The 26,785-nt window shown below is 45.1% G+C and overlaps 1 protein-coding gene across 1 annotated transcript in view; it reads right to left on the bottom strand.

Moving 5' to 3' along the window:
* The window catches only part of SLC25A36 (solute carrier family 25 member 36), a 950,543-nt gene that overhangs the window by 412,906 nt on the left and 510,852 nt on the right, over positions 1-26,785 (bottom strand). Inside the window, exon 4 of the mRNA XM_044070004.1 lies at positions 17,068-17,168. Coding sequence (XP_043925939.1) covers positions 17,068-17,168 — 101 coding nt within the window. The remainder of the gene's footprint in view (positions 1-17,067; positions 17,169-26,785) is intronic.

Here is a 26,785-nt window from a genome sequence, read left to right on the forward strand (position 1 = left end):
GCCAAATTACCTCCAGTGAAGAAGAGTCAGGACCCAAGTCAGAAAAGGTGGGCAGTAAAAGTATTTTCTGGTGATAGTGGATGAAGATACAACAGGTTCCACATCTGCTGCTTGTGAAAAATACCTTTTACATCTTCTTTCAGTCTATCTGAACTGAAACTGACATGTTGACATGACAGATGAAAAGGAGGAAGGACAAGGGTTCACAGAGTTTGTGTTGAGACAAGAGTCAGGTAACACATACAAAGGGAAACATGTGTCCTCTTAAAAGTAACCACACCCTCAATTTAACATCAAGTTAAACAAGCACAAAGTCCTCAGATACAACAAAGCTTAGATACTGCAGAGGCATTACAGGGCTTCATTTTTTTTTTAGAGACAGCATCCCTACCAACTGCCAACTTCCTCTTTAAATTACCAACTGCCAACTTCCTCTTTAAATGGTCTGGACAATGAGACTTTGATTCAGAATGAGAAGCTCTAGACAAGGAGTCACTGGCATAGATGAAACTGAGCTTCTCTAATTCCAGTATATTTTTCTCTTGCTGGAAGGCATATAGTTGGCACATATCTGGCACTCCTCAGTAAAAAAGAATCCCCTCACACACGTCTCACACCCTGAGGAGGGACTTTTCCTCCACATGTTAAAGGACTGAAGTAGAATATTTTTCCATGACTGACGCAAAACCAACAAGGCAAGAAGAAAATGGCATCAACATTGAAGCCTAACTGCACCGTAAAACAACTAAACTAACGAAAGGCAAGAAAAAGGAATAACATGACTCGACTTGCTACAGAAAAGTCAAAAGGAGTCAAATCTGAGAGAAAACAGTTGCGAAAATTTCCAGTAAATACTTAGAAACAGTAACCTGAGGCTGTTTTGCAGTACAACCAATGTTAATGAGTGGCTAAAGAGATCTGGGTAGGTCCTCAAGTAAGCATCACTGTAAGTAAGATATGGGCTTAGGCTGTGGCCTGGAAAGCATTAGGTGCTAGGCTAACTACATCTTACTGGTTATAGTCCTGCTGTTGATGTAGGTGAAACTCCAAAGTTCAGACCCACTGGGACTATGCAGGTACTCATAAAGCTCATTTAGATAATAAATGCAACAAACCTAGGTAGCAGAATGATGCTAAAGTCCCTACACTTACTAAGGAAAGATTACTGATGCACTTACTTTACTGGGTAAGTTCTAACAAACCATAATATTCCAAGCTATTTTTAAGCAATGTTAAGAAAAAAAAAGGTATTCGAGCAGGGGATGAAACTCCCTTGTGTCTCCCGACATAAGAATTGTGCTCAATTCTGACATGACTATCTCACGGAAAAGAGAAATACCAGAGATACCACAGCCTCAGACTTTACTTCTGATGCACAGAAATCACAAGTAAGTGAATGCACATTACAGTGCTTTTCATTACGTACTGCATTAAGTCTAGCACTCAGAAGAAATATTACTATTAATTTTCAGTAAATATTTTAAGACTAGAATCATTCCTGGTACTTGGAAACCTGCCATAACAGATTTTATCTACAAGAGTGGACCTAAATTAAATCTCACAAATTTCAGTACGAAGTCCAGAAAATAATAACTGTAATAAAAGTAGTAACTGCAGATTTGGTTGTAGTGGATCACGTGCAGCATGACTTTCTTAAAAGAAGGTCCTGCTTCTTAGAACCCATTCCATTGTTTGAACAAGTTTCTGTTGCCATGGACTAATGGTATTCAACCTGCACCGTGCCTATGGACCAAGAAAAGACATTTAAGCCTAGATGTATTCCAACACTAAAAACTCAAAAATAATTAGTAACAGTAAGAATAGTACAGTAGATAAGTAAAGTGAACCAAATGGGCACTGTACTATAAAATTCAATCACTGTTTTAGAGGCTGGCTTAATGGTTAAATTTACCTCACAGGCACAAGGTACCAGATTGTGGGGTTGTATTAATGGATAAGTTGTTTACCTCACAGACACAAAGTACAAGGTTTGATTCTCGCCTAGGGAAGCATGGCTAGGTTTAAAAAAGCCACTTGGGGTCATTAGCCTAGTAATTACCAATGAACAACTGTTACATCACAGAAGTCATAAATGGAGCCTTGATGTTTGGTATCACTGCAGCAATAAAAACTGGGTTGTCATTTATATTGTAGGTAAATACAAAAATTACTCAAAAGAAGCAATTAAATCATTCTCCATGATCCACTAAGAGAATAAAATGGATTGAGTTCTAGTAACACTCTGAATTTCAACATGAACTAGTACTCAACAGCAGTATAGTTGATACAGCAGCTAGGAATGTTAGGCAACAAGATCACTTTAAACTCTAGGTATCAGAAATATTATACAGGTAATACTTAATCAGTTATGCCGTAATCACTATACCATATTCAGAGAAGCTAAAAAGGGCAGCAACAACTGGGCTGGCTGAAAGCAGCCCAGCATGTTGTTGCTTTTGGACAGTGTGTCAGGTAACATATGCCCATCCTCTGTGGTAAACATGAAGGATTATGTTAAAAGGCAGAAATATTAACACTAACAACTCAATTAACTGAAAACATGTCAGTCTAATAACAGGCATGGTAGACGTAGGGAAACTGTATTGGCAGTGTGAGTTTAATGTTTATTGAGAATGCATCTTTGTTTTATGAATATGCACGGAGCGTGCCATAGGATAAATGCACTTACAGAAATTTCCTAGTGTATAAGCATCATGTTTGATGTTGTCTTTTGCTACTAACTAATGAACTGGGATTTTAAAGGATTACTGACTGTATGTCAATAAGCCAATTTAAAAAAATACTATGTACTTACCATAACTTGGCATCTGTATTGTCCCAGTTCATTCTGCCTCACTACTCAATCTACAGATCTGACCTCGAATCCAACTCGGCCGCTTCTCAAGACTTGCAATCTGAGCCTCAAGCTCCTCCCTCTCCCACAATGCCGCACTCCTCCCCTAACCCCTCAGATCAAGTTTGCTGCCTTATTAATAGTAATCCAAATCTATACCAATGGGAAGAAACATACATGACCACACTGGAGCTCAAACTAGGAACTTATGGATTCTAGTATCCTCTCAATAACTCCTAGCTCTTTAGGCTAGGAGATGGCCGGGTGGGATGTGAGGTAGAATGAAACTGGACAAAATAGATGCCAAGTTATGGCACGTACATAACTTCTAATCTGATGTCCATTTCATTCTGCCCGACTACTGGGTCAGAGTCCCCAGCTACGTAAACCCTGGGTGGCCCTCAAGGAAGGATATGCCTGAGCACCATGAAGCCAAAGGATGCTCTGTTCCTAGAAATAATGTCAAACCTATAATGAGACAGAAACGTGCAAGACCTGGACCAACTTGCTGCTGCACAAATTTTGTTAAGAGAGGTTTTAGCTGAAAAGGCAGATGAGGCAGACATGGATTTGGTGGAATGAGCTCTAGGGGAATGGGGAAGTTGCAAGCCATTCAAAGTGTAGACAGTAGAAATACAATCAGTACTCCATTTCACTAACGCAATTTTGGATACAGCCTGAACTAATCTATTTGGTGAAAAAGAGATTAACAATTGCTCACATTTTCTATACGGTTTCTTCCTATGCATCCAGTAAATGCAGCATATATTCTCCCTTGTTGGAAGGATTTGGAAAGAATACAAGCAGATGAATGGCTTGGTTAATATTCATCCCTGTAGCAACTTTAGGCATAAAAGAAGGATGCGTTCTTAGGCAGACTCGTAGTGCTGACACTCTTTTTGCTGAAGTAAGGGCCACTAGGAAAATTGTTTTCCAAGACAAAAATTTTATGTCACATGAACTCACAGGCTCAAATCATTTCTGAGTAAGGCCCTGGAGCACAACAGTGACATCCCAAGGAGGAAATGGATCTTTTATTGGAGATCTAAGTCGAAAAACTCCTCTCATGAAAGCCCTACGTAACCCTGATGATGAAAGGGAAGACACAGGATTGTTGCCTTTTCCTACATGAAAATTTGCAATAGCTGCTAGCTGCAACTTTATGGTGGAAAAACTAGCCCCATATTGAAAAAGTGAACTGAGAAACATAAGAATATCCAAAACAGAGGTAGAAAAAGGATCAATATTCTGTTCCAATACCCAAATGGAAAATCTCTTCCATTTACTATTGTACACTGTTTTAGTGGCAGGCCTCTGAGAAGTAAGTATAATCTCTCGAACAGGAGAGGCTAGCCTGGACGTTCGCAGAATCACTGGAAGTGGAGAAACCAAGCAGATAATCTTAGGGATCTGAGATTGGGGCCCAAAAGTTCCGATGGATGGGAAATCAGATCCTGCCTGGGATACAGTATCCATGGAGGATACTTGCTGTAAGATCGCAGGAAGGAGAACCATACCTGACAAGGCCAGAAAAGGGCAACGAGGATTAGAGTGCTCTTCAACCTGCTGGCTTTCTGTAAGACTTTGGAGATTACAAGAATTGGAGGATAAGTATACAGGAGACCCGGAGGCCAATCGTGGACTAGAGCATCCCTGGGTGACTCCCCCCAGTAGGGGGGGAGCATCAGAGTGAAGTACTTCAGGGGACAGGCAAACAGGTCGCAGTAAGGTTGGCCCCAATGGCTGAATATCTGATTCACTACTAATTGATTCAGGGACCACTTCTGTGGACTCAAGATCTATCTGCTCAGTCTGTCCGCCAGAACTTTGTACTCCCCGGAATGTGCATTGCAGTGAGAAAGCGGTTTGAAGAGATTGCTCCTTCCTAAACCTTTAAGGCCGCCCTGCACAAGGGGTATGATCAGATTCACCCCTGCTTGTTGATATACCAAACAACCGACATGTTGTCTGTTAGAATTGCAAATGTTCCCACAGGGAGGCAGTTGCGAAAGGCTTGCAGTGAAAGAAGAACTGCCCTCATCTCCAGGACATTTATGTGTAATTTGGTTTCTGTCGTGGACCATGTACCTTGGAGCAATTTTCATTGATAATGCCCCCCAGCCCAACAGGGAGGCATCATGGTCACTGTGGCTACAGGTGAGGGGAACAGAAAAAGGTCTGCTGAGATAGAGGTCATCTGTAAGCATCCACCACTGTGGATGACACCTCAACATTAGAATTAGTCAGATGGGGGCCGAAAATGGATGGTACAGAAATAGACCACTGGACCACTATGGTCCACTGGAGAGCTTGCATGAAAAAACTTGCCAATGGTACCAGAAGAATGGCAGCTGACATGTATCCTCGGGCCTTCAGAACCAAGCGAGCTGACGGATTTGGGGTATCCAGTAACAGTTGTACCTGTATGTCTCAATGATATTATTCGTTGCGGAGGCAGGGCAGCTATTTGCATGCCTGTGTTCAATTATGTCCCTAAAAACTTTGTGGCCTGTACAGGGGACATCTCTGACTTTGCCAGATTCACTGTAATTCCCAGGCAGGGGCAGTGCTTTGAATTGGTAATGACTGGCTCCCAGTTGGAAGTGCAGGTGTCTCCTGGAGCGCCTGTATTTTGATTTAATAGTACAAGTCCTGCAGGTCTATAGAACACATCCAATCATCCTTGCATAGTAGCAGCAGTATGGACTGTACAGTAACTTCTTTACAAATAAATTCAGACTGCTCAAATCTAAGATCGGTTGAAGGTACCCTGTTTTCTTTGGCACCAAAAAGAAGCGCAAGTAAGTTCTGCATCCTTGATGTTCAGTTGGGAATTCTTGGATGACTTTTTTCTAGAAGTTTCTAAACTTAAGGCAAAAACAAAACCAAACATATTAGTCATAGGTGATTCCCATTGTGAGACACACAGATGTCCCTCTTACTAGGCTGGATAAGGAAATGATCACAGTCAGCTATCTGTCAGGTGCCAGGGATACGCCATATCACATATGCACTCAAGTCTCTCAACAACAGGTACTGGTATGACTCTGTCATAGTGCATGTTGATGTGAATGACTTGAGAAGTACCTCTCTGGACTATATGAAGAGAGACATGACCGAGCTCTTGGACTACATGTCTCAAGCAGGTGTGTCCCTAGCCTTAAGCAGCATTTTATCTTCACTTAGGATAATGACTCAATACAAACAGAAAATGATCGATTTCAATAACTGGCTTACTTTCTGATGTCATTCGAAAGAGATCCAGTATCTGTCAACGTGGGATGACATGATCGACGGACCTCGATGCTTTGCCAGAGATGGTCTTCATATGTCACCCCTGGGATTTCATCTACTGGCCAAGGCTCTCGCCACCCCCATAGTGCCTTTTTTAGGCAGTGTCTCGAGGAAAAAATTCACAGATGTAAAAACTCAATCAAAAAAAAAACTCAGGGTTATGCTGCTAAAAGATAGGAGTCTTAATATGTAACAGTACTCACTGAAAGCAGTCCTCATCTTGAAGACGCAGACATTTGTGCAGTCACAGAGACATGGTTCAAGGCTATGGACAGCACCCCAGCCATACCGGGTTACACCTCCTTCCACACTTTCAGATCACAAAGTGAAGGTGTGAAAACTAAAGGATGCAGTGCATCAATATTCATAAAAGATAAATACACCTCCAGATTGGTTAAATAGTATGATTCTCTAGAGATACTTCAGGTGCAATTAACTGATGGCAGGACACCTACTCAAGTCACTACCAGTTGCAGGACCCCCTCCATGTATCAGAACACCCACTCTGCCTATTTGGATCTACTTGAGTCTATCAAAATACATCCAAACATCATGGTTTTGGGTGACTAACTATCCCATCCATTGACTGGGCAAATTACTTGTGCTCAAATTCACTTGGCCAAAGGTTCCTCGACTTTGTTAACTCCAATGCCCTAAACCAGCTGGTTGACACCCCCAGAAGAGGAACCAACATCCTGGATCTCGCGCTTACCAATATGGGGGACCATTGTAGCACCCCCACTGTGAGGTCTTCCCTGGTGAAATCTGACCACAAATCAGTCTCATTCGAAGTAACTGTCAAACCTGACCCCCCTAGCAGCAACTAAACTAAAAACCTCTCCAATGCTGATTATAACCTCTTATGGGATGATATACATAGCTTCACTGCACCTCCTCCCTCAGATGGAACTGGCGACTATGCCGAGTTCTACACCAATGCTTTATACAAAAACCTGTATAACTGCAATGACTCAGCTGTACCTGTCAGGACCAAAACAAGCTCCTTAAGGAAGGCTAAACCTGCCTGGTGGACAACTGCCATTAACAGGCTTTACAATAAGAGGAAGAAATTTCTATCTAAAAGTAAGAGGGAGCGAGCTCTAAACTGAAAACACTCCATCCTCAGTTTAAACAAGCAATTAAGACTTCTTGTGAAGTCCTCCAAAGCAAACTATGAATGCAAATTAGCTTCTTCAACTAAGGACAACCATAAGGTCTTCTTTAGTTACATCTATCACCTAAAAGAAAAGGCCCAGATTTATGCTGAACTGGTAGTTATTGATATCACATACACTAAGCCTGTGGACATAGCTAACCTGTTGGCTGTCAGGTTCTGGGAAAACATCACTCCCCTGTCCCCGCCACAAGTACTCCATGGCATCCCTACCACCTGTTCCCTACCAGGTATCGCTAAAGAGCAGGTTGTAAACACTCTCTCTAAAGCCAAAAACAGAGATTCTATGGGACCTTATAACATCCCAAGCTGCATCCTACATGGGCTCCAACAAAAATTAGCAACATCAGTGGGTACTCTTTTCAGTCACAAAGTCTAAGCACTGGCTTCATCCCAGCTGAATGGAAAATGGCCACCTTTATTCCCTTGCACAAAGGTGGTGCTTCACTGATCCCTGGAACTATAGGCCTACTAGCCTGAGTTTCTTACCTGCAAGGCCATGGAGTGAATCATTATGGACCTTATCAATAAATACATAGGTAATCTCCAAACACTTGATCCTACTCAGTTTTTTGTCAAAAGGAGATCATGCTTATTGGACTTCTTCAATACAGTCACTAAGGCCTGGACGAGGGGAAATCTGTGCATACAGCCTATGTAGACTTAGCCAAAGCATTTGTCAGGGTCTACTTCACGATGTCGAAAGCCGACAATATCGAATCTGATATTGTCGGCACCACAACATGAAAAGCGCATAACATCGTGCAGGTAAACGGAAATCTCCGTAGGAGGAGATTCCATTTGCCTCAATGTAGTGTGGTCTCGGAGTTGGAATATTTAAGAAGGGGGTGGGTGGGGGGTGCAGGGGGGGCTTGACCCCCTGCCTACGCTAGTTATTGTTATTATTTTTTTAAACGTTATTTGATGTTTTACTACATCGATCACTAGAGGTCGACCTTTAGTGAGTCGATGTAGTAAGATTTCAATAACGTGATATAGATGCGTTTGTCACTGTCCTCACTCAGGCATCACTGACAAACTCACCCAGGGAGGTATCAACCCTTATATCATTAGATGGGTTGCTAACTGGCTCACTGAGAGCCAATACAGTCAAAACAGGGTAATCCACCTCCAACAGCAGATCTGCAACCACTGGTGTAAAGGTCTGTGGCTGACAAAGTTTGCTGATGACTGCAAACTGGAAGCGGTTACAGAATCTCTAAATGATGTCAACATCCTACAAGACAGTCTTACAAATGATTGGTGCCAAAGTCATGGCCTTAAACTCAATGCAAAAAAAAGTATCATCATCCCTTTCCATAAGAGCAATGTTCCTGCTAATTACCAAATCAATAGCAAGTACGCACTCAGTGGTGACAGACCCAGACACACAAGTTGACAGCAACCTTACCTTTAATCACCATGTCTTCACAGTGGTAAGAAAGGCATTCTATACTACTCATCTCATTAGTAGGGCCATTGCCACCAGAAAAAAAGTTATAACCTCCCTGTATTCTTCCCTCATCAGGCCAATAACAGAGTACAACTCCCCTTTTGGTATGTACCTTTCCAAGCACCTGCAGCAACTGGAGAGACCGCAATGTTTCCTCACAAGGAAAATTCAAGGTCTTCAGCATATGTCCTATGTGAATAGTCTGAAATCAATGTCACTTTATTCTGTTTCATACAGACTACTCAGAGGCAATCTGTGCCTTGCATACATACACGGGTTTACTCGCGTTAAAGACCTTACCTGGTATGTGACATTAACAGAACCTGCTGGAGGGATAGATTTGTCTCCCAGAAGTTACCACATCTTTGGAACAGACTCCCACTTCATGTCAAACAGAGCACCTCACTGGCCCTCTTCAAACGCAATCTGGATGATTGGATGGTAACTCTAAATTCACACCGGGGGTTCCACCTGTCTCCTTCTTGGACAGGGGCAATAGGTGCTGATCGCGGAAATAGGGGTAGAACTTGGCCTAGGCTTGTAAGAGCCCTAGGGCCATTAGCCTAGTAACTTCCTATGATCCTATGAACCTCTAGGATGGCATTCTCCACCTGACTGGGTGACACACTGGGGAGATTTCTCCCAGGCCAGGGAGATGAAAGGGAAAAGGGAATACAGTAACTTCTGTAAATTATGTTTAACACCCAGTTGTCTTTTGTTATATTTGCCCAGGCATCTGGGAGCAATGATAGTCTGTCCGTGAATGCCTCCGGAGTAGGGCACTCGGGCAGCGCTTCAGGAGCACTGGTAACACCTGTCAGAGAAAGGTTCTCTGACACCCTGTTTCTGTGGACCCCCCTCTCCCTCTGGAGCAGCACCTGCCATTCAATCCTCTTCCTCTGCATCTAGAAGAGGATTCATCCTGAGACTCCTGGAAATATCCTTGGGACTTTCTGAACCACATCTTCTTTCCACTCCACTGGTTTCTAGAGAAGGTCTGTTGAGGGAAGAACCCTTGATCCCTCCTGCTTGCTGCGGGAAGAGTTATTTTAACTGACAGTCCAAACAAGGAGGAACCATCCAAGGGGGCATTTTTGAATGATGCCTTAAAAGGGTCCGCGAACCCACAAAGCCTCATCCAGGCATGTCTTCGAAGGTCTATGCCTGTACTGGCTGCTCGAGAGGTTCCTTCTGCAGGGTGAAAAATTAACCTTTTCGAGAAATTAGCAATCGATTACACAGTGGCCAATTGGAGAGATACCTTCTTGAGGTTCTCCTCCAACAAGGACTCTGCCAGAGAGCTGGTGAGTTCCTTGACCACATCCCTCTGGAGACACATGAAGTGTGCCAGATAATTTAATGCCCTCAAAGTAAAGGTAGCCAAGGCATACACACGCTTCCTGTGTCTGTCCAAAGCCCGATGCTCTTTATTCAGGGGATAAACAGTAGAACTCTGCTTGGGTAGCTCATTCTTAGTGGCTACCAACACCATAATGGCATCAACCGAGATGCCTTTACTCCAGTATGGATGATCAACTAGGAGGGGTTTGAGATATTTGTTTGCACACTTGGGAATAGCGTCGACTATGTCTGACTCCTTCCACGTCTGCGGGCGAACAGATCAATAAGCTAGTCCTCCACAGTGGGGTTATCCAGGATGTAGATGGGGACATCCTGAAGGCCTCCAGAACACGCCAACTCCTCAGAATAATGGGGCTGGGACAACCAGCCACCCTTTTATTTCAGTATTTCCAAAACATCTCTGAAGAAGATGTTGTCGGGTGGAGGTCAGGGGGACCCTTCCCCTTCATCGAAGTCAGTCTCTTCTGTCAATGACTCCAAGGAGGAGTCTAGGCACTTCCTCTTGCACTGTTTCTTCCAATGAGCCTCCCCCGTGGGATGCTCAGAAGAGGAATCGGAAGACTGGGAACTCCTTGCTGGGGGGTAGGTCTGGAGGCTCTTCTGGCAGGGCTGACTACAGACTGGATGAATGGGCGCAAAGCTTGGGTCAGAGGGAGATTGGGTAGGATCCGGGGGATGAGGGGTTTCTTCTCATTGTCTGGAGAAAGCCCTCTCTGCCACCTGAAAGGCAGACAAACCCAGGGAAGCTCCTCCCCTCTCCCTCGCAACCAGCACTACCAAGGAAAAGGAAAACGCCATCCCAGATCCAACACCTCCAGAAAGCACTGGGCTTGAACTGTCAAGGGCTGAAGCCCTTAGGGGCAGGGACAGCTCCAAAAGGGTCGAAGCAAAGACCAACCCCGAGGATTTGGCGCTAACATCTTGGGTCTGGGACCAGTTATGCTCTGACGGCATCAGAGCAGAGCTAGCCTGGGACACTGCTGGAGTCAAAGAAAAACAAATTCTCCTCTCCGATGACAGCCCACTCGGAAAAGCCAGATCCTGAAGTTCCAAAACCAGAGGTTAAATTAGAAGAGGATACTGAGGTACAGGAGTTGGAGTTCTCTCGGATCTTGCATGGGTCAGAGATGGTAAAATCCCTATCTGGCCTTTGAGAAGACTCCATATCATCCTGTCCATGTCTGAGTGTGACAGCTGAGAGGATCTTGAGGCTGAAGAATAGGCAGACTTGGCCAGTGACAGGCTGGGACCGAAAGGTTGAGGCTGGAGAAGGAGACTTGCTCTGACATGGAGTATGACACCGGAACCTCCGATCAGAGTGCTTCTGGCCTGAGGATGATTCGCCCAGAGAAGGAGAGCTCTGAATCTGAATAACTTCCGAGGGATCCAAGCAGCTGCTTGGACCCGAAGGCTGAGGATCTGACAGGATTCGGGGTCTTAGTAAAAAAGAAAAAAGCAAACTCCACAACGCTGAATAAATTTAATAGAAATAAAACAAAGCTTTCAAACCATAAGTCCTTCTTCAGTGTTTATAAAATTTCACAAATACAGTGTTTCTTTTATATATTAAAAATCTCATCATATGACACAGCTCAAACCTAACACAAAACATCAATTAAAAAAACAATTAAGAAGCTTAAAATTTAAAGCAACATTTTGTGTGTGCAAGAGACCAGATGGAAGGGGAGCAAGGCTAGGTGTATTGGAGGCGGTTTCAAATTGTTTTATGATGGTGTGGATGGGAGGAGAAATGACGTAGGCATTATCCTGAAGGAACAGTATGCTAAGAGTGTTTTGGAGGTGAAAAAGAGTGTCGGATAGAGTGATGTTTATGAAGCTAGTAATTGATGGTGTAATGATGAATGTTGTTAGTGCATATGCTCCACAAGTTGGGTGTGCGATGGATGAGAAAGAAAATTTTTGGAGCGAGTTAGATGAAGTGGTGATGACTGTACCCAAGGGTGAGAGACTGGTGATTGGAGCAGATTTCAATGGGCATGTTGGGAACAGAGGGGATGAGGAAGTGATGGGTAGGTATGGTGTTAAGCAAAGGAATGCAGAAGGTCAGATGGTAGTGGATTTTGCGAAAAGGATAGACATGACTGTGATGAACACATATTTTAACAAGAGGGAGGAGCATAGGGTGACATACAAGAGTGGAGGAAGATGCACACAGGTGGATTACATCTTATGTAGAAGGGCCAATCTGAAGGAGATTGGAGACTGTAAATTGGTGGCAGGGGAGTGTGTAGTTAGGCAGCATAGGATGGTGGTTTGTAGGATGACATTGGTGATCAAGAAGAGGAGGATGAGTGTGAGGGTAGCACCAAGGATCAAATGGTGGAAATTGAAAAAGGGTAATTGTGAGGTGATGTTCAGGGAAGAGTTAAGACAGGCACTGGGTGGCAGTGAAGAGTTACCGAATAGCTGGGTAACTACAGCACAGCTAGTAAGAGAGATGGCTAGAAAGATGCTTGGTGTGACATCTGGAAAGAGGAAGGAGGACAAGGAGACCTGGTGGTGGAATGAAGACGTACAGGAGAGTATACAGGGAAAGAGGTTGGCGAAGAAGAAGTGGGATTGTCAAAGAGATGAAGAAAGTAGACAAGAGTATAAGGAGATGAGGTGCATGGCAAAGAGAGAGGTGGCGAAGGCTAAGGATAAGGCATATGAAGAGTTGTATAAAAGGGTGGACACTAAGGAGGGAGAAAAGGACCTGTACTGATTGGCTAGACAGAGGGACCGAGCTAGTAAAGATGTGCAGCAGGTAAGGGTGATAAAGGATAATGAGGGAAACATGGAGAGTGTGTTTAGCAGATGGAAAGAGTACTTTGAGGGGTTCATGAATGAAGAGAATGAGAGGGAGAGAAGGTTGGATGATGTGCGGATAGTGAATCATGAAGTGCAGTGGATTAGCAAGGAGGAAGTAAGGATAGCTATGAAGAGGATGAAGAATGGAAAGGCTGTTGGTCCTGATGACATACCTGTGGAAGCATGGAGGTGTTTAGGTGAAATGGCAGTGGAGTTTTTAGCTAGATTGTATAATGAAATCTTGGAAAGTGAGAGGATGCCTGAGGAATGGAGAAAAAGTATTTTGGTACCAATTTTTAAGAATAAGGGTGATGTGCAGAGCTGTAGTAACTACAGAGGGATTAAACTGATCAGTCACAGCATGAAGTTATGGGAAAGAGTAGTGGAAGCTAGGTTAAGAAGGGAGGTGATGATTAGTGATCAGCAGTATGGTTTCATGCCAGGGAAGAGCACTACAGATGCGATGTTTGCTCTGAGAGTGTTAATGGAGAAGTACAGAGAAGGTCAGAAGGAGTTGCATTGTGTTTTTGTGGATTTAGAGAAAGCATATGACAGGGTGCCTAGAGAGGAGTTGTGGTATTGTATGAGGAAGTCGGGAGTGTCAGAGAAGTATATAAGACTGGTACAGGATATGTACGAGGGTAGTGTGACAGCGGTGAGGTCTGCAGTGGGAGTGACAGATGCGTTTAAGGTGGAGGTGGGATTACATCAAGGATCAGCTCTGAGCCCTTTCTTATTTGCAATGGTGATGGACAGGTTGACAAATGAGATCAGACAGGAGTCCCCGTGGACTATGATGTTTGCAGATGACATTGTGATCTGTAGTGAGAGTAGGGAACAGGTGGAGGAGACCCTGGAGAGGTGGAGATATGCTCTAGAGAGAAGAGGAATGAAGGTCAGCAGGACTAAGACAGAATATATGTGTGTGAATGAGAGGGAGGATAGAGAAATGGTGAGGATGCAGGGAGTAGAGGTGGTGAAGGTGAATGAGTTTAAGTACTTGGGATCAACAGTTCAGAGTGACAGAGAGTGTGGAAGAGAGTACAGGTAGGATGGAGTGGGTGGAGAAGAGTGTCAGGAGTGATTTGTGACAGACGAGTACCAGTAAGAGTGAAAGGGAAGGTCTACAAGAGGGTAGTGAGACCAGCTATGTTATATGGGTTGGAGACAGTGGCAATGACAAAAAGGCAGGAGTCAGAGCTTGCCGTGGCAGAGCTGAAGATGTTAAGATTTGCACTGGGTGTGACGAGGATGGACAGCATTAGGAATAAGTACATTAGAGGGTCAGCCCAGGTTGGAAGGTTTGGAGACAAAGCCAGACAGACAAGATTCTGTTGGTTTGGACATGTGCTGAGGAGGGATGCAGAGTATATTGGGTAAAAGATGCTAAGGATGAAGCTGCCAGGTAACAGGAAAAGAGAAAGGCCTAAGATAAGGTTTATGGATATGGTGACAGAGGACATGCAGGTGACTGGTGTGACAGAGCAAGATGCAGAGGACAGGAAGAAATGGAAACAGTTGATCTGCTGTGGCGACCCCTAACGGGAGCAGCTGAAATAAGAAGAAGATTAATATATATATATAGTAGCACTAATATTATAATACCTCCAATTTTTCTAGTGTACTTGTTGTTGCTTAGTTTTTAATATTGGTTTCAATGTTACTTGCTTATTTAAACCAGGGTAAATATCAGATTTCCCAACACAAAAACATGAACATTGTTGGCATGTGGTCAAATAAATCACATAAGAAGTATTACAGGTAGCTGTACAATAGAATACAAATCACTTTCCATTTAAGAGTTGTACAAAGTCAGTAGATTGAATAATACTAGAACAACAAGAACAGTTTTGACACGGAAAAGTATATTCGTTGATGGGATTCAGATCTTAGCCAGTGGATCCGAGGAACTTCTCCGATCAGAAGAGGCGTGGAGATCAGTCAGATCCAAAGTGGTTAGATTCGATAATTTTTGATGCTTTTTCTTGTACAGAAGACATGGACCCCAGGGATGCTGAGGGGCAAGCTTGTGGAGCTCCTTAGGAGCAGGACTTTGAGCTCCAGAGGTCGGTAAAAAACTCAAAATCAGCTTATTTTGACATTCAGCAAGGGCATGGGGACTAAAAGCTGCACAGATGTCACATTCGGGCTCTAAATGTCCTGGCCCAAGACAACTCGCACACCTCTTGTGGGCATCCGACTGGGGAATCTTATGCCCACAAGAAGCACACCTTTTAAAACACGTAGGTTTGTCAGACATGCTGAAAGCAGAAGGTTTAGTGCAAACACATACACTGACACACACACACACACACACACACACACACACACACACACACACACACGCACGCACGCACACATTCTACCCAATGATACACTGACCAAAACACAATTTACTCTAACTCTATCACACAGAAAGCAAAGATACAGTTAAAGGAGAAGAAAAGGAGAAAAAAGGAAATTAATTGCTACAGAAGAAAATGTGGAGGGGGAGGGGCAGATAACCCTAACACCTAGCTAAAAAAGGGAGGGTAGGAAAGACAAAAAGATAAGCTGTATTAATACTAGTTAACAAGAGAGGGAGAGAGAGAGAGAGAGACACTACAGACAAAAGGGAAAACAGACACCAAGAAATAGGAAATAATCACTTAACTCTGCTGAAGCTACAGAATCGCATCTGAGCTGGAAGGCAGTAAATTACATCTGACAGGTTAGAGGAGTGGGGCATTGTGGGAGAGGGGGGAGCTTAGGCTCAGATCGGTAGTCTTGAGAAGCAGCTGAGTCAGATCCGTAGACCCAGTAGTGAGGCAGAAGGAAATGGACATCAGATAGTATTTTAAGATACCTTCAGCAGGATTTAACAAAAAATGCAAGGTTAACAACAGCAGATTAGAGTACAGACTTGCCAACACAGACATGCAAAAGTAATATGACCGAAAGAAGTACTTCACCCAGTTAGAGAGAGTAGACAATCATTAGTGCAGATAGAATTCAGTTTTAGACTACAAAACGAGGCTGACCTCACTACTTTCCCATTGTGCATCACCTACTGGCTATTTCTGGAAAACAAAAGCCAATATTTTCATTGATCTATCCTTCTATCCATGACCCCTTTTTCCCATATTTGCACGTGGGATCAGGGTATTACTTCAACAGTGAGCATCATCTACAGCCAAGGTTTACACCACCGGGTGACTATCCCTGTCACAGTTGTTCTTGCACACCACACACTCACATGCACATTCACACCTATGGCCAAATTAAAGTGTCTGATCTATCCACTGCATGTCTTTGGAATGTGGGACGAAACTGCAGTACCTGGAGGAAACCCAAGCGAACACAGGGAGGTCATGCAGACACCACAGAGAAAGCACCTCAGCCAAGAATCTAATTGGGGAACCTCTTGGTGTGAGGCAACAGCTCTATCCCACTGTGCCAAGATTTCTTGGACCCATCTCTCTGTCTACACTACAATATCCATACGCTACACGATATTAGCAAGCTTCTTTTGGAAATAATAATTTAATTAAAAAAAAAATTAAGAAAGATTAGAAAGTCTGGGACACAATTATTCCAAAACTTTGTAATCATCTGCTGTTACACATATGAAGAAGCAAGCTCTAATCCTGACAAATTCAAAAATGCAACTACATTTACATGTACAGTAGAAAAGAAAAGCATGGATTAATGGCATTCAAACTTACAAGACTCAAGTCCAAACAGGAAAGGACTTGTGAAGCAGTTAATTTACTGCACTGCCCAGCAGAGCTTCATCCCATTCAAATGTCCCTAAAAGTCTAGGCAGAAAATAAAATATTTCATACATAAAAAGGCATCCTGATAACAGAAGGGAGAAGATCCAACAACCAGCTCCTTCAAAGTCACAGCTTAATCTAAATCTCTCTAATAATGTAGCAATTCTACAAGAAAAGTCTTTGCAGTCTACAGTCAGAAGAGATAAAATGCAAAAAAAGAAAAAAATAACGAAAGTCCACAGAGTTTCTTTTAATGGGGGTGTGGACGCACTGCACTTGCTCCTTAACTTTTACAGTTTTTTTTTTTTTTTTTTTTTTTTTTTTTTTGGGATTCATGAGAAACAAAGTAGGCCATGAGCCTTACCTGCAATTCCTGCAGACACCATGTGAACCTGTGTTGATTCTGACTCAAAAATCTGGTTCAGTTTTTCTTTAGAATTGGAATATGCAGCAAAATATATTGCTCTGAAAAAAGAAAAACGGAAAGAAACAGTTATTTCACTACAGTCAGGAAGTGACAATAAGTGAAAAAAATTACAATGTGTTAACCTCTCTACTCAGGAATCACATGTGCAAAGCCCAGCAGCATTCATTCATTCATTCAGCCAGCCATTTATTTACTTATCTGCTTCAACTTGTTCACTGGAATAGCTTGACTGAGCTAAGAGCCCCTTTTCAGCACGGTCGGGGGAGGGGGACTCCACAGAAAAATACAATTTACAGTTAAAGTTGTACTAAAATACAATTTACATGCCAAGTTTACTATACAAGATTACAGAGTTATTTAGAGTCAATACAATTTGCAATACCATAGACATTTCAATAAGTTATACACAGACACTTATTTTCGGATAAGTATAGTAAATTTTTATTACAGTTCAAAGCAATGCAGAGATTTAGACATATACAGAACAATATGTTAAAAGAAGGGAAGATCTGATGAAGAGGTTGTTCCGTTTCATGGAGCAGAAAAAGAGAAGAGGAATCGAACAGTTTTGTTTGTTGTTATATGAGCAAGTCTGGGATTGCTGGGTGTTTGCCATGTGTAGGATATATATGATTTTGAATTTTGAATTCATCTAGTGCTAAGGTTTGTTTGAGGTCTAACCATTATAACTGTTGAAGGACTACACAATGGTGTGTTTTGTTGGGAAGGTTGGCTGCAAACGTAGGTATTTTATAGCAACAATTTTCTAGTCTTTTCAGGAGTGCTTCTGGGTGTTGCTTAGAATAAGGAATGTGTATAGTAGGATTGGGTGAATCTTCCCAAACCAGGATACTGAAAATAATTTTCCTAATTTTGCTCCATCAAATTTTGTGACAGCCGGTATACAAATGAAAGTTATGCACTTACCATTAAGATAGACCCATACTGTCTGTTTCAGTCTGGTTCAACCTTTGGGTTATGGGATCTGAGACCAGCCATTTTCAAAGACTTCAGCCCCTAAGCTCCACCCTCTTTATCCACAGTACCTTGTTCTCTCTCTACAGCTACTTCAGACTGAGCTTGCCCCTCTCCAACAATCCCAAATGAAAACTTTAAGAGCACAGACCAAGGTTCCCAAAAGGAAGACAGTGGGAGAGATAACTCAACAACTTGGCTGTCCAGTACTCAGGAGCAATACAATACTGAAGGGGGAGAGGAGGGATGGAAGGATTGTTGAACCAGATGGAAACAGAAAACACAACTCTATCGTTACGGTAAGTACATAACTTTCATTATCAGATGAAGTCTATTTCATCTGGCTTCAACCTGTGGGACAGAGTCCCCAGCCATGTTTCATCACAGGGAGATCCTGTGAGGGAACATTTCACAATACTGTGGAATCAAAGGAAGTCCCAGACCTTGACTGTACATCGACACAAAAGTGTGTGTATCCACCCAAGCAGACGCAGCAGAAATGTAATCAATAAAAATGCTCAAAAAAGTTTGTGGAAGTAGCCAAAAGTCTGGTAATGTAGCAAAAGCTCTGGTAGCGTGACCCTTCAGTTTACAAGGAAAAAACTTTCCTCCCAATTTTACATTCCAATGAAATGCAATCTGAAAGCCATTTAGATAAAGGTAGACTTTTGCATTGGTTTGCCCAACCGGGCATTCGAAAAGGAGACAAACAGCTAGTCAGACTTCCTGATGGTCTTGGTTCTATCCTTCAAATAAAATCTCAGTTGTTTGTGAACATCAAAACAATGTAGTAAATGTCTTCCTTTTTTGAAAAGTTGGGGAAAAACACTGTGCAAATTAATGGCCTGATTCAAGGTGATCTTTGATGCCACCTTAGACAAAAAGGCAGGATCCATTCTGAGAGAAATCCTTTCTTTATGAAAGGCCAGATATGGCAGTACCAAGGATTTAGGCCTGCAGTTCTGACAAACACCTTGCAGAAGTAACAGCCACCACTGCACTCTGCATGGCCAAAAACACAGCCTCTATGGGACCAGATAATATCCCTGCATGCCTATTAAATGGTCTAAAACAGGACCTAGTGGAACCACTTGGCATTCTCTTCAACCATAGTCTAAGTATTGGCTTTGACCCAGCAGAGTGGAAAAGAGCTACAGTAACTCCCTTGCACAAAGGGGGTCCATCAAATGACCCTGGGAACTATAGACTCAAAAGCCTAACCAGCCTTATCTGCAAGGCCATGGAGAGGATCATCGTGGACCTTATCAAAAAAGATATCAGTGACCTTCAAACTCTTGATCCGACTCAATTTGGCTTTGTTAAGGGTACAGCATACTTATTAAACCCGATGGACTTCTTTGAGAATGTCACCATAGCCTTGGATGAAGGCAAAACAGTACATACAGCCTCTTTTGACTTGGCCAAGGCTTTTGGTGAGAGACTTGGTAACACAGGTAGCTAGCAACCTTAACTTCAATCATCATGTGTCCACAGTGGTAAGGGAGGACTTCTACTTTGCACATCTCATAAGCAAGGGCATTGCATACAGAGCCAAAACTCCCCTGTACTCATTCCTCATGTACCTCACCAGACATTTGCAGAGACCTCAGAGGTTTCTCACCAAGAAAATCCAGGGCCTTCAACACATGACCTACATGGACAGACTGAAGACCCTGTCACTGTATTCTGCATCTTATAGGCTGCTGAGAATCGACTCATGCCTGGCCTACATAGCAGTCTTGTTCCCTGCCCTAATGGAAATGCTGCACATCCACAAGTCAAATGGGACAAGATTCACTCGCTCTAGGGATATTAGCCTAGCCTGCAACATTAACAAGACATGCTGGAGAGATAGGTATGTCTTCCAGAGATTGCCACTAGTCTGGAAAATACTCCCAGAGCTCCTTAATGAACCTATTTAAGTGTAACTTAAAATAACTGGATGGGAGACTGTAAATTTACCATTGGGGTGTCACCTACATCTCTCTTGGATAAGGGCAGCTGATGCTGATCATAGACTTGCAGTGCAAATATAGATCATAAAACTTGGTCAGTAAGGGAACAAGGGTATAACATGGCTAGGCTTATAAAGGCCCTAGGGCCAATAGCCTAGTAACCCTCCTATGAACCTAAGAAAAGAGTCTTCCAAGACAACAACTTCAAACAGACTGTTGCTGAACGTTCAGGAGGAGGGACAGCAAGAATCTGAAGCATAAAAGATAAATCACAAGGAGGAACAAGATCCCAAATAGGGGGGCACAACAAGAATGCTCCTCTGAAAAAGGCCCTGGAAATCTTTAACGCTGATACAGGAGTATTACCTCTGCCAATATGAAAGTCGGAGACAACAGCTAAATAAACGTCAACAGTGGACTAACTAGATCCAGACTGAAACAAGTCAGCAAGAAAATAAAAAAAAAAGAAGTTATGCAATGGTGATCAGAAAATCCCGAAAGTTCGGGGGATGGCGGGGGGGCGGTTGCAGACAAATGAAGTACCTACTCAGATGGAACGTTATGGTGAGTACATAACGTCTTTATCTGAAGTAGTTACTTCATTTGCTCTGCAACCTGTGGGACAGAGTCCCTAGCTACTTATAAGAATCTGGGTGGTCCTTACGGAAGGATATTCCGAAGCACCGCGGAGCCAAAAGAAGCCCTGCTTCTCAAAATCACATCTAATTTATAACGGGAAATGAACGTATGAGAAGAGGACCAAGTAGCCGCTGAACATATGTCGTCCACTGGAACCCTAGACCAGAAGGCTGTTGAAGTGGCTACAGATCTTGTAGAATGAGCACGGATATTAACCGGGGTTGGTTTGCCATATATACCCCTGAATAATACACTGACGAATCCAATTTGCCACAGTAACTTTGGAAATGGCTTTACCCATGGCTGATTTTGCATACGAGACAAATAACTGGTCCGACTTGCGAAATTCTCTAGTTCTATGCAAGTAGAAACGCAGCTGTCTGTGTACATCCAATTTGTGTAATGTGTATTCTCCCTTGTTCTGAAAAGTGGGAAAAAACACTGGTAAATTTATTGATTGATTTATATTTGCTTCTGAAGCAACCTTAGGTAAGAAAGATGGGTTAGTCCTGAGGGACACTCTATCTTTGTGAAAGATAAGGTAAGGAGGCTTCATACACAAGGCTTGTAACTCTGAAACCCTTTTGGCCGAAGTAATGGCCACTAAGAAGGCTGTTTTCCATGACAAGAACTTCAACGGAATTGAGGCCGCAGGTTCGAAAGGTGGACTTGTTAAGGCTTGCAAGACTAGAGTGAGGTCCCATGAGGGAACCACAGACTTTATTGGTGGATTTAAAAGAAAGATGCCTCGTAAGAAGGTTTTGCACAACTTTGTAGAAGCTAAAGAACCTATGCCATCGCCCACATGAAAATGGGAGATGGCCGCTAATTGTACCTTAACCGTAGAAGCGCTTGCTCCCTGATGAAAGATTAATGAGAGGAAGTCTAGGATGGTCAGGACAGGGACAGTAAATGGGTCCAAGCCCTTATATTTGGCCCAAATGGAAAAACGTTTCCACTTACTGTTGTAAAGTTTTCTGGTAGATGGCTTATGAGTCGCAACCAGAATGGCCTTAACGGGAGATGAGATACCGGGAGTCCTAGCCATCAATGGAACTGGATCAGCCAAGCCGCAAGCTTGAGGCTGACCAGGTTGGGCGTTGGGCAATCCGCGGGATGAGAAATCAGTTCTGGACTGGGATCCAGAATCCACGGAGGAGCCACACTGCGAGACCGCAGAAAGGAGAACCAGATCTGCCGAGGCCAGAATGGGTCTATGAGGATGTCTCTGCTCCCCAACCGACAGGTTTTCTGAATGAACTTCATCATGAGAGGAAGGGGAGGATAAGCATAAAGGAGCCCGGGAGGCCAAGCATGGACTAGAGTGTCTCTGGGGGTTTCACCCCTGGGGGGAATTATTGCGAAGTACTCACTGCATTTTGTGTTTAAAGGAGAAGCAAAAAGATCGCAGCAAGGTTGACCCCATTTGTGGAAGATCTGTCTCGCAACAGATGGATTCAGAGACCACTCGTACAGAGTGAGGAGCACCTGACTTAGCTTGTCCGCTAATATGTTGGTTCGTCCCGGTGCGTTGCTACCAGAAAGCGGTTGGTGGAGATCGCCCATTCCCAAACACTCATGGCCTCTCGACACAGGGGGTAAGATCTGGTTCCTCCCTGTTTGTTTAAGTATCAGACTACCGCCATGGTGTCTGTCTGGATCGCAATAGTCCCCAGGGGAAGAAGGTCGTGGAGGGCTTGCAACGCCAAAAGCACCGCCCTCATCTCTAGGACACTGATATGCAATGCGGTCGCTAGGGGAGTCCACGTGCCTTGAACGGATCTGCCTGAACAATGCCCCCCCCCACCCGAGGCGAGAAGCGTCCGTGGTCAACGTGGCTTCAACTGGAGAATCACAAAGGGCCTCCCTTCTCTGAGTTCCTGCGCATGCAACCACCAAAGAAGGGAGTCCCTGCAAACTCTGCTCAGTGGTATGGGCGTGTTCAGCAGATGGAGCAAGAGGGACCATTGGACTTGAAGGGTCCATTGCAATATCCGCATTCGCAGGCGGGCATGGAGGGAAAGACCGATCGTGGCTGCCATAAACCCTAGTGTCCTCAGGACTAACTCCGCTGGAGGAGAAATATTTCGTAGAAGGGCTAACACCTGATAAGCCAAGCTGTTCAGTCTGACTAATGTTAGGGTAGCTCGAGAGATTCAAGTATCCAACCTGGCCCCTATGAATTCCAGGGCTCGAGTGGGGCACAGGCAGGACTTCTGCAGGTTTACTGAAATGCCTAGGTTGTGGGCTAGAGTCAGTGCATAATCTCTCGCTACTGAGAGCTGATGCCTGTTGGTCGCGGTAAGGAGCCAGTCGTCTAGGTACGGGAAGACCTGAACGCCCTGAAGTCTCAGGTGGGCCGCAACCACCGCCATGACTTTGGTGAACACTCTGGGGGCTGAAGTGAGGCTGAATGGAAGAACCCTGAATTGATAATGACTGGCTCCGAGCCGGAAGCGGAGAAACCTCCTGGATCGTCTGTCCATTAAAATGTGGTAGTACGCATCCTTGAGGTCTATGGAGCACATCCAGTCATTCTCCCGCAGAAGGGGGAGGATAGATTGAAGAGTGACCATCCGGAACTTTTCCTTGGGTATAAACAGGTTCAGAGTGGAAAGGTCTAAGATGGGTCTGAGGTCCCCCGTTTTCTTTGGCACCAAAAAGAACCTTGAGTAATAACCCAATCCGGACTGATCTGGGGGGACGGGCTGGATGGCTCTTTTTCTTAGCAGCTTTAAAATTTCTAAGGCCACCGCCTCCCTCTGATCGGGTGGTACATCGGGGAGGTGTCTGGTTTTGGGGGGAAGATTTAGGAAGGGAATGAAGTAACCTCTGGAAATGATACGGAGCACCCATCGATCCGTTGTAAGGGACTCCCAGTTTGACAGCTGCTCCGTCAACCACCCCCCGACTGTCTCCAGAAAGGGACAGTCGGGCAAGCCCTCAGGGCTGTTGCGCGGGTCTGTCCGAGAAAGGTTCTCTAGACCCGAAATTACTCGGCCCCCCTCTGCCTCTGGGCCGGCGTCCACCTTGTCCTCCTCTGCCTATAGAGGACGAGTGGTCCGCAGCTGGATGGGATTGCTGAGACTTGCGGAACCACAGCTTCTTTTGTCCCCTCTGATTCCTGGAGAAGGATCTTTGGGGACTAGAGAAGCAGACTCCGACGGCAGACAGCGTCTTCCCGTCCTTCTCGCTTTGGACCAGCGTATCGCGAACGGTCTTGCCGAAAAGAGCAGAACCGTCAAAGGGGGCGTCTGCGAAGGACGCCTTGAAGGGATCAGCGAAGTTGCAAACACAGAGCCAGGCGTGACGTCGTAAGACTATCCCTGCTCCGCTGGCTCTAGCGGCTCCCTCCGGAGCATGAGAGAGGAGCCGCATAGATGTATTGCAGATGGATTTCAGAGTGGCCATTCGTGTTGTAAATACATTCCTGTCTCCGACCGACATGGACTCTGGGGCAGCTGCAGCGTATTCCTTGATCAAGCCTCGCTGTAGCCTGATGGTATGTGCCATATAGTTTAGCGCCCTTATAGAAAAGGTCACTGAAGCAAACATCCGCTTCCCAATCCGGTCCAACGCTAGAGATTCTTTATCTGGCGGGTGGACCAGAGAACTCTCCTGAGCGAGCTCTTTCTTGGTGGCCGCCGCAACCAACATGGCATCAACAGGGGATCCTTTGGCCCATGATTGCTTATCTGTGGGGGGGCCCAGTATTTTGTCGGGATGCCTAGGTATTGGCTCCACGGTGTCGGGCTCCTTCCACGCCCTGGTGGTAATCAAGTCCACCAGGGGGTCGGCCGGAGGGGACACCCAAGAAGTAGATGGGCCTGCCTCAAACGCCTCCAGGAACACGGACTCATCAAGGGAAGGTTTTTGGGCAGACCACCCTCCTCTAATATGCAACATTTCCATGATGTCTCCAAAGGAGACATCTTCAGGGGGTGACCTTGGGGAACCCTCCCCATCATCTAAGTCCGTGTCCGTGGTAACGGACTCGGGGGAGTCCAGGTACCTCCTTTTACACCAACGTTTCCGAGGAACCTCCTCGGTGGGGCTATCTGAAGAGGGCTCGTCCACGGGTTGTTGTTCCTCAACAGGAACTAGCTGGAGGGCTTGGGCAGGCTGTCCCGATGGTCAGATGATGGAAGACAGACCTTCATACAGTGGGGGTACGGGTGGATCCACAGCCCGATCCGGGGATCTGGAGGATCTCGACAGTACCCTCTCCACTACCTCAAAAGCCGAAGGAGATTCACCTTCGCCAGCCTCTGAGAGCAATCTCCTCGGCTCCGAGGAAGCGATCGGGGTCGGAGCCGAAGCAGTCACAGCCGAGAGAGAGGTGTGCTCCGAACCCAACAGCTCCGAAGATACAACAACTCCCTCAGATCCGATGCTCAGCCCTCGGCCCCGAGAGCTCGGATCCGACAAGCTCGAGGGCCTAGTCGGCATCGAAGAGACAAGCGCTATCAGCGCCGACAATTCCCCGGGTCCGAATGGGCACGGATCCGATGACTCCGAGATCCGAAAGCGAGTCAGAGAAGGAGTGATCGGGGCAAACATGGGGGCCGCGCTCCCCCCCAGAGGGGGGGGGAGGCAAGAGCACCCCCATCTGCATTTGGGTCTGTAAGAACCGACGCATCATCCGATCCATATCTGCTTCGGAGATGCTTTTAGTTGACCTGAAAGAGGTAGTTGAGGCGGGCCGGGAGGACCGCCTCGACGACCTCGAGGGAGACCGATCTTCCTCCTCCAGCTCCGGTGAGAAGCTAGGTGAACGGAGCAGAGAGGAGAAGGATCCGGAGACCCCCGAAGACTTAGTTATTTTAGCTGGCGGAGCAGAGGGGTGAGACTCGGTCCGCCTTTTATGGGATCTATGTCCCTCTTTATCCTTGTGCCTCTTCTCCTTAGTTGAGAAGGCACTAGTTTCCCCAGAGCTCAAACCCGAAGTGGGAGGTTCAGTCCTGGGTAGAGCTGGGGGAACAGAGGGCGCCGAGGCCGCTAAGGCAGCCGGAGCCCGAACAGGAGAGGAAGAAGAAGCTGACTCCTGGGGGAGCTTTCCTGCCAGGATCAGCTTGTTCTTTCTATCCCAAAGTGCCCAGGAGTTAAAGGCCGCACAGATCTGGCAGGCCTCTGAGAGATGGGCTGCCCCCAGGCACAAAACGCACTGAGTGTGGCCATCAGCTGGGGAAAGCTTGTGGCCACACTCAGTACATTTGGAAAAAATGGCCTTAGGCCCTTCCGCCATGTTGAACCACTCACACACACACCCAAACGCTAAGGAGGGAGGGGGAGTGACAAGAAAAACTAACTGCTGTACTAGTAAACATTTAAAAAACTAAAATAAACCAGGGGATAGAAGGTTTTACTAACACACACACTCGATTTTGACTTTTTTTGTGAAAAAAGATTGAAAACGATCTCACCCAGCCAGGAGCTCTTCAAAAGTAAAGCTTCTTCAGCCGCTGCAAAAAACGATCTGAGGTAATGTGGTTGGTAGCATGGGGATTACGGGTAGGGGGGAGGAGCTAGGAGCTCGGATCTTGGAGCTTGTTAAGCTGCCGGCTCGGACCTGAAGTCGGATCCGATACCCACAGGTTGCAGAGCAAATTAAGTAATTACTTCAGATCGGCATTTAAAGGCACTAAAATAAGATCCAAACTTTTGGAAGGAGTTCATAAAGCGAAACGCTTCCACTTACTAGCATAAACGTTGTGAGTAAATGGTTTCTGGGAAAAGGACAAAATGTGAACTACTCTACCAGACAGCTTTGGATCTCTGGCCATCAAGGGAATTTGAGAAACCATGCGGTTAGTTTGACAGTATGGAGGCTGAGCAGGTCTAAGCCCACTGGGTGAGAGATCAGATCAGGAATGGGATCCAGCATCCAGGGAGCGTTCTGCAGAAGAGGCCACAGAAAAGGGAATCACACCTGGTGGGCCAAAACGCTATGCAATGTGTGGCTTTCTGAAGAAACGTCATTATCAAAGGAGTGGGGGATAAGCATACAGGAGAGTGCCCCTGGGTGACTGTGCCTGTGGAGGAAATGAGGTGCAACAACTGTTGCACTTTGTGTTTGATGGGGAAGT

This window comes from Protopterus annectens, chromosome 4.part1, assembly GCF_019279795.1.
Source record: "Protopterus annectens isolate FY-2018-M chromosome 4.part1, PAN1.0, whole genome shotgun sequence".
In the NCBI taxonomy this organism is placed as follows: Eukaryota; Metazoa; Chordata; order Ceratodontiformes; family Protopteridae; genus Protopterus; species Protopterus annectens.